This window comes from Mizuhopecten yessoensis, unplaced genomic scaffold, assembly GCF_002113885.1.
Source record: "Mizuhopecten yessoensis strain PY_sf001 unplaced genomic scaffold, ASM211388v2 scaffold2091, whole genome shotgun sequence".
In the NCBI taxonomy this organism is placed as follows: domain Eukaryota; kingdom Metazoa; phylum Mollusca; class Bivalvia; order Pectinida; family Pectinidae; genus Mizuhopecten; species Mizuhopecten yessoensis.
The window spans coordinates 1,698,284-1,712,925 of record NW_018404373.1 but is presented as its reverse complement, the minus strand read 5'-3'; the positions used below and the strand labels follow the sequence as shown (position 1 = coordinate 1,712,925).

The following is a 14,642-nucleotide window of genomic DNA, read 5'->3' as shown; positions in this document are numbered from 1 at the left end:
CACAAATATCACGTGATTTTTTTTTACTTTTACTTTGTTTCTTTGTCCAGTTCTAAAATTAACTTACTGATAAATGTTTACTCTAACCACTTCCGGTTACTCCTGCTTCCTTCTCAGCGGGTTCCGGTTCTTCAGTTATAACCACGTTTGTTTTGGAGGAGTTTTTCTGCTTATGAAGGTACACAAAGCTATTTTGATAGCGCTATAATAGTCAGAAGTAAACAGTCGAGTATATGTTTCACCATGCAGCTGGTTATTTTGATGAAAGCAGGCTTGTCACATCAGAAACTTGCTTGGGCAGGCACGACCAAGAGCATCAAGATCAGCACTGGTCCTGAAAGTGAAAGTAGACATACTAATTTACAAATCACCTATGCTTAGATTAGATGAATATTTCTGATATTTATCACGGTTTCTAAGTACAAGAGTTTGATTGGTATTTATAAGCATACACATTAGTGTATTGTAGACAACGAGCACCGGTTATATGTGTTAGGAATATGTTGACAAATGTCATGGGGACAATGGCAGGGAGAATCCACTAGGTGATCGTGTGAGAAAGAAGGAGTATTTATAAGTGTCTTTAGAAGAGTGGATATGTCTGAAGGATGTTTGAAAATTGTGTTTCGACTGACTCAGATAAGAGATGTTTTGAAACTTTATAAACAAACGAAAAACAGCACAACCCTTACAGAAATATTGAGTCTCTAATGGCACACTATTGCTGCAATAGGGCCGCAATATTGCGGCGAAATCACCGCATGTTCAGATTTCTTATGCAAATTAGGTTTCTGGCAATATCGCGATATTCTGGTGATATTCTGGCGACATGAAATGAGTGCCAGAATGTCACCACTAGCGGCGATATTCTTTGGTCTTCTGTCAAACTGATTTGTGTGCTGCGATATTGCCGCGGTATTGCTGCAAACTTTCTATTTCTTTAAGGAAATTATGTATCAAAATACACTTGTTTAGGATGGATTAAAAAATGGAGAAATCAAAACTATGTCCACCTTTATTTGACACTGCGCAGAGACCAGAATGGCTGTTAATGCAGAAGGGGAGGGATGCATGGAACTATGGATGGAAAAGAGAAAAGCTTGTACATTTGTACTTTTAAGTAAAACATATACACAACCAAAACTTGTTGATGCCAAAAAGCTTCAGTTCCCCATTATAATTGCCAACAATGTGAAATTAGCCCTAATTGTTCTCCTTTTCTGTTTTTTTTTTTTTATTTATGTTCATTTTTATGCAAAAAAACGAACAAGTTTAGAACTTATGATTACACTGATGTCCCATAAAGATCATGCTGTCCATCTAAATACATGTAGATGCACAGATATATATCACATTATACAACAGCTACATGTAATCAGATCACTTCTGGTAATCTTACTTTTTGACATCGTTTACTCTCTGTTTTCCTCAGTTACTGGTTGTTTTCATGTCTTCAATGTGTTCCTAATATGTTGCATAAATCATAAATCATAAATGCGAATTCCAAATCTGAATTCCAAACATTAATGATAATTAGTATTAATTAGGAAAATCTATAGCAGAAAGCTATATATAGACACTTAATATAGAAAAACATTGCTAAAGCAAAAACATTGGAATAAGTAAACACACAATGGTCCAGCTTGATCAGAGTAAATCGCTGTTGCCTTTCAGATGCCCTATGAGCAAATCAAGCAGGCCATGTGTGGTCTTTTGTGCCTAATGTCACTTTCTGTAACTACAATAAAACCCAGTTTACTTTAAATTGTGATGTCCAGATGAATATTTCGAGGAATACATGATATACATGATAAACACAATGAGCGTGGACCGCAGTCTGCCTTCCAAGCGACAATGTCCTTGGCACACGGTAGGTGTGATACACAGGTGAGACTACCTGTTTGACGAATGGATATGTTAAATACTTAAGTTTTGAGTGGTCAGGGATAAATCAGAGTTTGAGGAACACGGGGTATTCAAACAAAAACAGTTTGAGGTTAATTTACAAAGAATATATAAGAACACAGTCGGACCAAGCTAACTATTCCAGGAATCGGGGTATTTGAGTAATGTAAGTTCCAGTTAGTGGGGTTGTACTGTATATTGTTTAAAGATGAGAAATGTGTAGGGAATCTTGATTTATTTTTCCCATGTAAACATGTAAATGTAAAAATTAAAAGATGAAATAGCAAAAAAACTAATTCGTAAAGAAAGTTAAGAATTATTGTTTAATTGTACATTCTGAGCCTCTTTTTGTAAAATTGATATTCTTTTATAATTTTAGATTCACTCCATTGACTAACCAGCCAAGTTGAAGGCAACGGGTCAAAGGTTAGAAGTCATTGAGAGCGGGTACAGGTAAGTGTTTAGTGTAAAGGGTCAAAGGTTAGAAGTCATTGAGAGTGGATAGAGGTAAGTGTTTAGTGTAAAGGGTCAAAGGTTAGAAGTCATTGAGAGCGGATACAGGTAATTGTGAAGTGTAATAGGTCAAAGGCAATAAGGAATAAGTCATTGAGAGCAGGTACAGATAAGTGTTAAGTGTAATGTTTACACACAATCAGAGACTGAGGTGTACAGAAATTGGTATTTAAATGTTGAAGCATGGTGATGTTTATATAACCAGGCTATTAAGTAATAAAAGCAAGGTGGACATCAAATCTAGTAAAGAAATAATATTGGGTTTAAGAACCATATAGAATAGTAGAATATTTCGACAAATTAAAGTTTTCAGAATTAAATAAATCCATTCTCAGGCCATAAAATTATGTTTTAATGGGGTTGTTTGATCAATCATTTACTGATCTCAGAAAAATAAGAAGATCCTTGTAATGATAATTGTTTCCATTGATTTGACAGAAATTGCAGAGACTTGTGGTTATTACGATGGATCCGATTTCCTCAGACCTCGGTGTTACAGCGGGAGAGGGGACAGAGCTCCTGCCTGAACCATTGAACATGGATCAGGATGGCCTCCAAGCTCATGGTGACCCAGGGTCAGAGACTACCTTGTCCCCTCATTCCTTTGGTGATGAAAATGACAAAGAGAATGAGGATGATAAGATGGAAGGGGATGACAGCGATGGCAGCCAAGAGCTGTCAGGGACTGACTCCTCAGCTGAGGAGGATGTAAAGGGAGACACGTCCGAGGAAGGAAAACTTTTTGGAGCAGTTTTGAATCTAGAGGCAGGCCCAGACAGTGCCACCTGTTCAAAAGAGGAATTAAAGAAGAAGAAAAGAAAGAGGAAGACAGAAGATGGAGAAGAGCCTAAAGAACAATCTGGACTGAAAGGACCATTTGAGGGCCTAGATGTTTTCAGATTGTGTCGGATTTGCGGTGGAAACTTTAGGAACCCAAAGTTACTGAATTGCTTACACACTTACTGCACAGATTGCATCCAGACCTTGGTTCAATGTAAAGAGGAGAAAACCTTCCTGAAGTGTCCTGTCTGTAAAGTGGAGGAAACTTATGAGGAGGCACCAACACTTCCCATACATCACCTGTCTAAACGCCTGGCAGAGGGAAAGGCAATGGCCAAGGATACGCAGCAATGTAGTATCTGTGCTCTTAATGCGCTGTTCCTGCCTGCAGTCAAAATCTGCTTTGAGTGCAAGGACTTTCTTTGTGAAGGATGTGCTGACAAGCACAAGTTTTCCCGATTCACCATAGATCACAAAATTACGGATCTGGATGAAGAGTCCTGGCAGGAATCCCTGGAAAAGGTTCACATTGAAAGTATGATGTGTCCCGAGCATGACAAGGAAGAGGTGCGCTTCTTTTGTGAGGACTGCTACAATCTTGTCTGTAGGGACTGTGTCATCCTTAAACATAGCGATCACAAAGTCCTTCCCGTCAACCAGGCCGTCAGTTCTAGGAAACGAGAGTTTGAGTTCAGGATGCTGGGAATGACACAAAGACTTAAATATACTGAAAGAGAGCTGAATTCCAATGATGATGCTTTAGCTAACTTACAGCGACTCCAGGAAAAGGAAATCGCTAAAGTAAAAGCTGAAGTAGCTGAATTGAAACAAAGGCTAGATAAAGAAGAGGAGCTTGCCATAGCAGCCATTACAAAAAAAGTGATCGGAACAATGAAAAGTGGAAAGAAGAGAAAGAGGAATGCACAGAAACTGGTTGATCGCATACAAGAAGTTAATTCACACTGTCTAAAATTTCTGCAACAGAGTACTGATGAAGAATTTCTGGACAATCAAAATCTTTTCATGGCTGCCATGACAACAACCTTGAATTCTACAGTCCTCCCAGAACCTCTCAGCTGGAGCAAACTTCCATTTACCCAGACTTCGAAGATCTTCCGATTGGCCCAAACTGAACCCCTGTTTATCGTCAATGACAGAAAAACTATCTTCAACTTAGTAGAGGATATGCCGACCCAATGCTTCATGGCACAGTGGCTCGCAAAGAAAGTTGATGTCAGTCGTGGACTTGACTATGCGCAGTCAGTTCAGAACAAAGTTAAGGCTAAACAGCGGGCTGAGAACAAACACATCAAAAAGGAGGAGGCAAGGGAGATGGCAGAAGCTTTAAGAATCATAAATGCCCCTTCTAAAGTACAAAATACCATAGACCAACGGGCTCTGAAAGTAAAGAAGGTACAAAACTCAACTGTACCCACCCCAGGAGGAGAGGACTCTCAGCAGGATGAAGAGGGAAAGAAAAAGAAGAAACCAAGAAACAGAAATAAAAACAAAGATGGCACTACACTAGATGCAGATCAAAAATTGTCGGATCCAGCACAGAAGCCTAATGCAGGGCAAGAACAGAAACCAAAGATTAAAGTGGAACCAGAACAGGGGAACAAAAAGCAGCAACATGCGGCCATGGCAAGGTCACTGAAGCAGAAGATGGGCGGACAAGGACATCCTAGCCAATTTGTCTCTTTCAAGTTCAGTTCACAGATGCCCAATTTCAATGCAGGTATGAATGGAGCAACTGCTGGTCCCCTACGTATTCCCACACTTACTCCACTGTGGCGAATTGATCTTTACCTGCGGTCCGACAAATTCCAACCCAACATTACTGCCACGCTTTGTATCGGGTTGGAGAAGGTTGCAGTAGCAGATAGCAGTAACAACAAGATCAAAATGTTTGCCACGTCTGGAGAATTTTTGGAGGAGCATCCTGCCTTCCAGCCTGTCAGTCTGGCCTACTGTGCTGGAAAACTCATTTGGTGCAGTGAAAACACACTGGGTTTCCTGGATCTGGGCAACAAGGAAAGGGGAGAAGTGACCTTTGACCTTGATGCTGTACCACATCCTTTGTCGACAGGGAGCATCACTCAACTCCTGATCGGTAATGGACAGAACCTATGTGAGTACAACTGGTCAAAAAAGGAGAAATATTGGGCACAAACCAATAAGATCCTTCCGAAACATTCCAACAAGAAACGCTTCAAGAGCAACATAATGAGTCTAACTAACAGTGCAGGGAGCCAGACGATTGTCTACAGTGACTGGCAGCAGAGCAGTGTGGTGTTCATGGACAGTTCTGGTATCATCAGCAGTAAGTACTTCACTGTCTTACTATATACAGGGAAATTTTCACTCTGCAACAGTAAAATCAAATTTTGCCCAATATCAAATTAGCCCTTCACATTTTATTACTAAGTATATTATGTTGTTTACAAACGTTCGCTGTAATGATAAAGTTGCCCTCATGACAGAGGTAAAAAGGCGAAAAAGTTCAACCACAGTGAAAAATTCCCAGTATACAGTATATATATGTCTACATTAGTGTAGCCTGTCCAATATAGGAACCTACCATATACAACCTTTGCATGTGGCTAGGGTTATGACACCATTTTATTCTAGTTAATGTCATTGACAACCTGTTCCCAGTAGTGAATCACTCGGTTGACTAAGATGTCGGGGTTCTGTGCTGTTGACAACGTTTCATTGATGATAGATGTGAACAATAATTATCAGACAACATGTTTAAATAGATGACAGATGGATAGACTTGATAATGTAATTCTGCAAATTGAATGGTATTTAATCGTCATATTGGTCAGAGAAGTGTTGGGACTTTTATGCATATCTATCAGGAAAAATGAGATTATGAATTTACTGTGAAATCCTGATGATAACATATACATTGCATTAGCAAAAGTAAATCTCAAATTATTGATGTGTACATTAGTATTGTGAAATTTTGGTTTACAGTGTTATATTAAAGCAAGCCTAGTATGTGCAAAGAATGTTTGGTTGAGGATGTCATTGAATGTGTTATTATAATTGGTGCTTTGCATCATGTACTACTTGTATCTGACTTCTTAAATCTGTCTTTAGATCATTTGTTCCTTAATGGAAATGATGCTTTTCCATTTTCAAAATATGAAAAAAAACCAAGATCTCTTGGTTAGATAAAACTGGGCATATGTATTGATGATAGGAAAACTTGTATATAATATGTACTATGTATAATTGCTAATGGTTTTTAATTGTTATTAAAAGAAAATTTTCCAATCTTATACTTATTTATGTATTCCTACAGATATTTATCGTGAGGCTGACAAACAGAATGGCTTCCTTCCAACTGGATTATTCTACGACAGAACAGCCAACACAGTATTTGTACTGGATCACCAAGGAAATCGTCTGGTTTTGCTTAATAGCGAGGCCAAATATGTTCAAGAATGGTCTACATTGCCAGCCATTCAAAAGCCGCTAAGTGTCACTGGAAATAGGTCCGGGCAGTTGTTCATCACTGGCAGTGACCAGTTCCTTCACGTGTACAAGTTTGCCTACTAAGTGGTCCTTTGTTATCCTCTGTGACTACACAGGTCGTGTATTACTGTAGTGACTGTTACAGAACCTATGTTTATATTGGTAGACGTGCATAGTCAACAATTAGAATCATTTGTTCCAGAAACAGTTTATAAACTCAGAGGTCGATCTATTGGAATCCAGATTCTGTGACAGTGACCAGTTCACTCGGAATCTTGTTAACCCGTAGAAGGGCCAGCACATCTGGTGTTGGAACAAGCCGAGGAAACCAGGACTTAGTTGTACCAGACTCCATTGACATAATGACACCTTAGCATAAGGATATAAGCAACATTTCACATGATATTTATGTTAGAATAAACCCCCTTCAAAATGTATGGCTTTATCTAACATTAAAATCAGAATTCTATCAGTGCATTAATTTTTGTGTACCATTCACTTTGTCATCAATAAATCATCAAAATCCTTAATCCTGATTACAGAAGACCTTTTTTAGAGTGGAAATCTTTTAAAACGAGGATAGTAATGTAGCCTATAACCTTAAGTCAAGTTTTTGAAAACTTCTAGCTTGAGACAGGTATTTTATTACAAATTGACTACATTATTTATTTTGAATTTAAAATATCCTTGTTTGGATTTCAACTTGAATAATCATAAAAACGTAAAGGACTGAAATTAACCTGCATAAAGTTAATGGCTAGAGCTGGTACCTAGGTGGTTTGTTAACCATTTGGAGGATTGGTTAATTGTTTTTACAGAAGGATTGACCCACACATATATGTTTGATTAGTGTACATGTTAGTGGATAATATCTCTGTATAGTCCAATCACAATGACCTGTCGTGTTGACCTTTGATTACCATATTGATTTCTGGCGAGTCGATACCCAAATAGGGAATATACATAGATCTATGTCACAGGTATGCAGGAGTTAATAAATAATGATAAAAATATGAGGAATGTGTTTTGGCAAAACAGTCGTAATGGCTAAATGATTGTCTTCACTGAGAGTATATTTGTTGGTCTTAGTATGTACTCGATACACCTGGGCAATATCGCTGAACAGGTGAGCTTACCTACCCAAGGAATGTAACTGGCCAGTATGAATATTTAATGAGGAGGTCAACGCGATAGGTCATTTGTGTCTGACTATTACGTTTTTAGATATTGGAGGGTATGTATAGTATTGGTCTTTTTGTATTCAGTGTGCATATTGGGTAAACAGATTTCTTCAATTGTAAAAAGTGGAATTTTTATTGCAGAAACATTTTCACTAACATGACATTAATCGTCTCTGTATATCACATCCACATATTATCTTCAAGAGTACATGTCACATTTAATACTTTTGAAATTATCATCTTGGTAAGTGACAAACATAAATAATATGAACTTCTTAGAAAATAATAAAGAATGTGGATGAATGGTAAAATACCACTTTTAGTATATTTTGAAGAGTCAAACCATGAAAATTTCTGCACAGGAAAAAAGCTTTTTTATATTATGGAAATTTGTTTACTACGTAAGGAGCAGGTAACATGTTTCTTTTTCTTTTCATGTAAGATATTACAAATGAAATATAATATCTTCTATGCTTACTACTTGACAAATTGATTTTAGAATTACAAAAATCTGTTTGAAACAATGCTGTCTTTATATAGGTAAATACCAGGACAGAATTGCTTATAATAATTGATTATAATTTATATAACTTCATTGGAGAAGTCTTATAAAAATTATGTCTTCTTTGTTAGCTATTTAACAAATTGGTTATCTATAAACAAAACATTTGATTGCTTTGTTGTAATCAATCATAACTTTATAGATTGCAGAATTGTTTCTAACCTGTTTGGGATTTTTTTAAATTCAATGATAAAGTCTTATGAAAGATTCATGACACATTCAGAAATAAAAAAAATAATTTTGTAGTTCAAGGTCATGCTATGAAAATAGGTTTAGACATTTCTACAAAATTTTGTTATTAAATATTGTTTTGTGTTTTCCTGTAAATAGATAAATTTTCAGGTAAAAATTGATTTCCAGCATTCATTAACAAGTCTCTGTATATTGTTTTTGTAAATGTATGATTTTGACATCTGTAGAATGTGCATGTACAGTGGAAACTCGTAAACAGATATCGTGTTCTTCAATCACAAGCTTAATTCAAGTTTTACCTCTATCATATGTTCAGAAATATTGGATTTCAAAACTGAAATATATGTACCGTATTTGGCCTAATAAAAACACTGTGTGCTTACAAAAACACAAAAGGGTGCGCTTATTAGGTCAAATACAGTACAAACGTTTTAAAGTAAAGTTTTATGAAGAAGAACCCAAAATGATAGTCTGAAATGACACTATTTTTATGCCCCTGCCAAAGTACACATATACATTGACAGACCATTTTAGGGTTCAAAGGTAAAGGTCACCATCACAAATAATGACTAATTTGCATGGGAAGGCTTTCACTACAATGTGAAAATATTTATTTGAACAATTTGTGAGAAAAAGTTTACTTTTAAATGATCACATTTTATTCCTAGTTATAATGAGTCATTAAGGGAATTTTTCGGAGTTTTACAAATTTCCACCGTACAAACGATGTCGACGTAGCACTGGAGGTGGAATGTGATTGAGGAGAGAGATACAAATTGTTTGTTAAAGAGTTATGATGCTTTGACTTGAATACATACTTCAGTTTCTATGTATTATAAGGGTCTGCAGTTACAAAATAATGTCAACAGTTATATATATCGTGCACACCTTGTCCCTATTGTCATCCCATCTTTTTTGACAAAAAAATGTGAATTTTATATGTGACATGGTGTTTTAAGTATGTTTTGCATGGAATTTGAAAGTGAATTAGCCATGATTGGGCTTGTTGACTCATGTTTTTACACAAATTTCATTCAAGTAGTTTTATTATACTAAATAACTTAGAAACAAACACAAAATAATGTGAAAATAAAGCTCTTTTAATTAAGTTAGTTTAGATCAGTTTTGTGTAAGATGATATCTTAATGGAAATATTTGTTTTTTGAAGAATACTTATTCTAATATGAGATTTAAAAAAAATAGATGGCCAACTGTCACCAAATTGGATCATTATATTGAAGTCATGTTTCATATCAGCCACTATATGGTTTCTTGTCAAAGCACCTGGTACAGAGCACTATTCATTTTCTAAAAATCTTACTGGGAGATAACTATGTCATACATACAGTCAAATCTTCTCAAAAGGGAGACAAATTGTCTTACTTGGTAGATCATTCTTACTCAATTTAAATGGATCAAATATAGCTAATTTTGTTTTCTCATATAAACAATGTCTCAAGTGCTAATACATGTTTGAATAGGCATGTCAATTAAAATGGGACCAAAGCAAACACAACAATCGCTATCAGTTGTCTTGACAACATGGAGGCTTTTTCCCAAATCACTTTCCCAAATACCATTTCTTTTCCTATTGTAGAGTTGGATATATTGTGCAATCATTTTAGTCATTTTGGTGCTTTTGTACATTAATAGCAAGGCCAAAATTAATTGAATCTGCTTTTGTAATAAGAAGTAATGTTCCTGTCTTTGTGCATGTTACGCCATTCTCGAAATTCCATTGGTTAGGCTATCTTACCTTCTCTGAACCCCTTAGCATATCTCATGATCTCATGTGGATGATACAAGAAGACTAGTTTGATCCTTTGATATACTTCAAAAGAATCTTGCGGCCACGTAATGGTAAAATTGACTGCCTTTGAAGTCTGGTATCACACCTCAGTAATCTTCAAAGGACGGGTATTAGCCTCACATTTGATCAGTTATTTTTAAACCAAAAGCAATTAAATAGCTAACTGCATGTTTTCGTTTTTTGTCATTCTGACATATTATAATGTCATGTTCCCCAGGAATTTTGAGGATGATGTCATGCCAGAGACGTGTGATATCAGTCTCCTGGTTTATTTTTTGCTTAAAACCTGGTACGTCGGTACTAGTGCTAGATCAGAACTATCTTCCTGCAAATTGATATACACAGAACAATCCAGTGTATTCCAGAACATTCAGTAAACCCAGTCATTTACAGTATTGATTTCAAAAGCCATCAATGGATGTTTCATAAATCATCTTTATATGATACCAATTGATACCAATATTGAACTATTGACACAAGCATCTTGTACTTGTAATCATCTGTTGAGCTTCTAAGTATTAAGGATCCCTTCCTCTACTGCCAATAGTTTCTTCGTCCTTCATGATGGAATTTTTTTATACTCATGCTGCCCCTTTGATATACTATTTAAGTCATTCACCCTTGAAATTTCATAATGAACTATTCCACAATTTGAATTGGAAGAGTTCAAATGTGTCTTCAGGGGTGAATGAGTTAATATAATTTCTTACACATATGGTTTTATGTAACACAGTGAAACCCTGTGTCACATGACATTCTTTGAGTTACCAGCCGTCTTAGGGTCTGGCAGTAGGTTAGTTATATGCCTGTCCTTTGATGAGCATATTATACGAGACCGTTAAAAGACTCCACTTCTGTTTTTGAATGCTTTCGATCTTAAGGACAAGTGTGACATTGATATAATTAAGCATCCAACTGCATTTTGTTCAGAGTTACGGTCCTTTTAATTCTGGACAGGATGGCAGACAAATCAAATAACATGCAGTATCAATATTTTTCTGATCAGAATTTCAGGACAGTATATATTAAAGAGAGTGCAGTTTCATGCCAAAATTTTTTCCATCACTTTTGCCAATAAATGGAACAGCCAACAGCCAGTATTGGCCAGCTGTCTCCAATGCTATGATTACGGCGTCACCATTGTAATGACGTCATGATGATCATAACTGATTTTGGTAGGTTTAAATTGTGGTAATGCAGGAGAAATGTAAATACCAAAAAAAAGTGTAATCTTTAAATCTGAGCAAGTCTGCATAATAAGGAAAGTAGAGTACTGGGACGGGAGGAACATGATGTAACTGTTGTGTTGGTGAACTGGTGTCTGTAACTGTTCATTATTTTACATTTACTTTGATTTATGACAGCAATTAGGTAATTCCATTGTCAGTGTGTTTCAATTATTGCAATAAAATTGCTGAATCTTCTTTGTGTTTTTTGTTTTTATTTTTCCATGTTGCCCCATCCACAGCAGAGGCCATAGCATTGTCTGTACATAAGACAGTAAACGTTTGTTCAGTAAATTGTAACCAAACCAGGGATCAAGACTGCAACTGTTCCCAACTTAAAACCACAATATGCTTTTATAGAAGTCTAACCAGGAAAAGGATGCTGGTCGGCTGTTCAAATTGCCTTTCATCTTTGGAACGTCATTCATCCTGAATCCATTTTATGCTTCTTCTCAAGAATTTCTTGACAGATTCTTCTTAAATCATGTGCAGGTTTCCCTTAGTCCTTTTTTCAAGATTTGGGTAAACAATATGTCTACCAGGCAGCCATCTTAGATTTTTACATTTGGAATATATTACCACTATTTCTCAAAAAGTACTTGACAGATTTTTCTCAAATTTCACGTGTAGGTTTCCATTGGTTCTTAAATGTGAATTTATACTTTTGAGACTGATCAGGGAAAATAAGATGGCTGCCAAGTAGCATTCTTGAAATTCAGCAGCTAATTATACTATTTCTCAGAAACTACTGGAGGGATCTTTTGAAGCTTCTGTCTGGGGTCCTCTTGACTCGGTTCTTAGTTATGCATGTTACATTTTCAGTTTTACTGGGGGAAAAGACAACCACCAGGCAGACATCCTGAATTTGACTTATGAAGTCTGTAATCCTATTTCTTGGAAAGTGAATAAGTTATATAGAGGGATGGGGGTTGGGGGCAAGAATGCAGACTTTATAAGGTAAAGATAAAAAGTTAAAAGTGAATGTCATAAGGATATTCACATCAGTAAGTAATGACTGGCATACATGTAAAGGTGTGTACCAAGTTGTTAGAAAGAGATAGATAATGTCTACATAGACCTAAGGTCAAATAACAAGGTCAATTGTTTATCTATTTATTTCCTTTTTTAGGTATTGGGTTGTTATCAAACAAGATCCCTTTTTAACTTATCCATAACGAAAAAAAATGATGAAGAGGCTAAATGTTACAATGTTAATTTTATTTTAAGCTGGAGTTTCTCACCAAGCCTTGAGCAGAGTATGACAACTTTTATTGTAGTTTTCCATGGATATGCATAAAGAAAACTTATTAACATTTTAGACTTTAAGGATTTAGTGTCTGTCTCTAAGTAAGGAATGCAAAGATGACCTCAAACTTTATGTTACTTTCCCAATTACAAAAGAAGACGCATATCCCTACATTTATCTAGTGGTCTGTGAATCATGAATCTCTTACTCTGCTGATGTATAGATCACAGGGACTTGCTAATTGGTTACAGCTATACATGTATTTGGACCTAAACTAAGGTGTTCAGAGTAATTTTATACGTTTTAGGGGTTAAGATCGACTTTCAGAAAAACTGCCACCCCCAATGATGATAATCATGTCCCTAAAACGTGTAAAATTACTCTGAACACCTTTAGCTTAGGTCCAAATACATGTATAGCTGTAACCAATTCTCAAGTCCCTGTGGTGTACATCGGGTGATTCGAACCCTCAGGATAAAATATCGAAGAAAAACTTATACATATGATAACCAAGATCCAAGAAAATAATTAATCTTTAATAATCTCGAAAGTTCAATTGGACCCGAGATGTCTGGCTATAATTGTCTTCTTTACTGAAACCTGTGTTGTTTTTCAGGGCCGTTTTCTTAATTCTAAGTGTGATATCGACGTTTGAGAGAAAGTATCAACAGAGCCCCTTTGAGTATCAATGCCTTGTAGAGCTTTCAACAGCAAATTATATACTGGTTAACACGGCCATCAATCACTTGTTCACGATACAAATGTCGTTCTTTATCCCGATTCACCCCACTTGATTAGTAATCCATTATTCTGAGTTTATTCATATTACTTAAAGCCAATTCTACATAGCTAAAGGTCCACATCAATACAAAATCCAATATGTATTCATATAAAACCATTCAACGGGTATCATGCCTTAAGGTTAAGGGTACCGACAAGTGAAACTCTATAACAACCAATGTCACAGGGACCTGGAAATTTGTTACACCTTTATTTCGACCTAAACTAATGTGTTTAGAGTAACATTAACACCGGGGGGGGGGGGGGGGGGGGGTAGATTTATTCTCGGTAAAAATGATGTAACAAATTCTCAGGTCCCTGCGACCGATGTCACTAAGGTGCAATATTGTCCTCTTCAATGGAAGGACTAACCCGCATGTTTTGAAGCAATGTACACAGTTGTACACAGTTGTTCGAAGTTTAAATGTTTGAAAAAAGAAAAGAAAACAGAAATAGCTGATGGGGTCTAAATCAGGATCTTTTCATTGAAAATGCCTACACTTTAACATTGTTTCCATCTAGAAATTATAAAAGGAATGTCTAATTTATTGGCCGCAAAGCCTATGAAAATCTTTAGCCTGAAATCATTTTGGTTGTTTCATCTTCTATGAGAGAAAAAAACCGCGATTGGTACCGTTTAACAATTAACAACAATTTCGGTAAAAACAATACAACATGAACAGTCGTAGTAAGTTAGTATATTAGGATTTTAATAATAAATATAAATAAATAGCATACGAAGGTGATACAATACTTTGGGGGGAAAAATACTTTCCGAGGAAACTTCACCACTAAACTTCAACCGTAAATATATTATCAATTCGCGAAATAAACAATTGCAGATATAAAAGCCTTGTTTTTTTTGCTAATGCTAAAGTGAAAATTCGCGAAAAACTCTTTGCGATAGCTGCTTAATGCAATAAATTATCTCGAAAGCTACATGTACAAATTATTTGAATTA

General features: G+C 36.0%; 1 protein-coding gene across 1 annotated transcript; it reads left to right on the top strand.

Annotated features, from left to right (window-relative positions):
* Positions 1-98: 98 nt before the first annotated feature.
* On the top strand, positions 99-11,853 carry LOC110445180 (E3 ubiquitin-protein ligase TRIM33-like). The gene is made up of 4 exons (XM_021489655.1): positions 99-178; positions 2,285-2,358; positions 2,857-5,521; positions 6,512-11,853. Exons 3-4 carry the CDS (start codon positions 2,884-2,886, stop codon positions 6,766-6,768), a joined length of 2,895 nt encoding a protein of 964 aa, XP_021345330.1. The 5' UTR covers positions 99-178; positions 2,285-2,358; positions 2,857-2,883; the 3' UTR covers positions 6,769-11,853.
* The last annotated feature ends 2,789 nt before the right edge of the window (positions 11,854-14,642 follow it).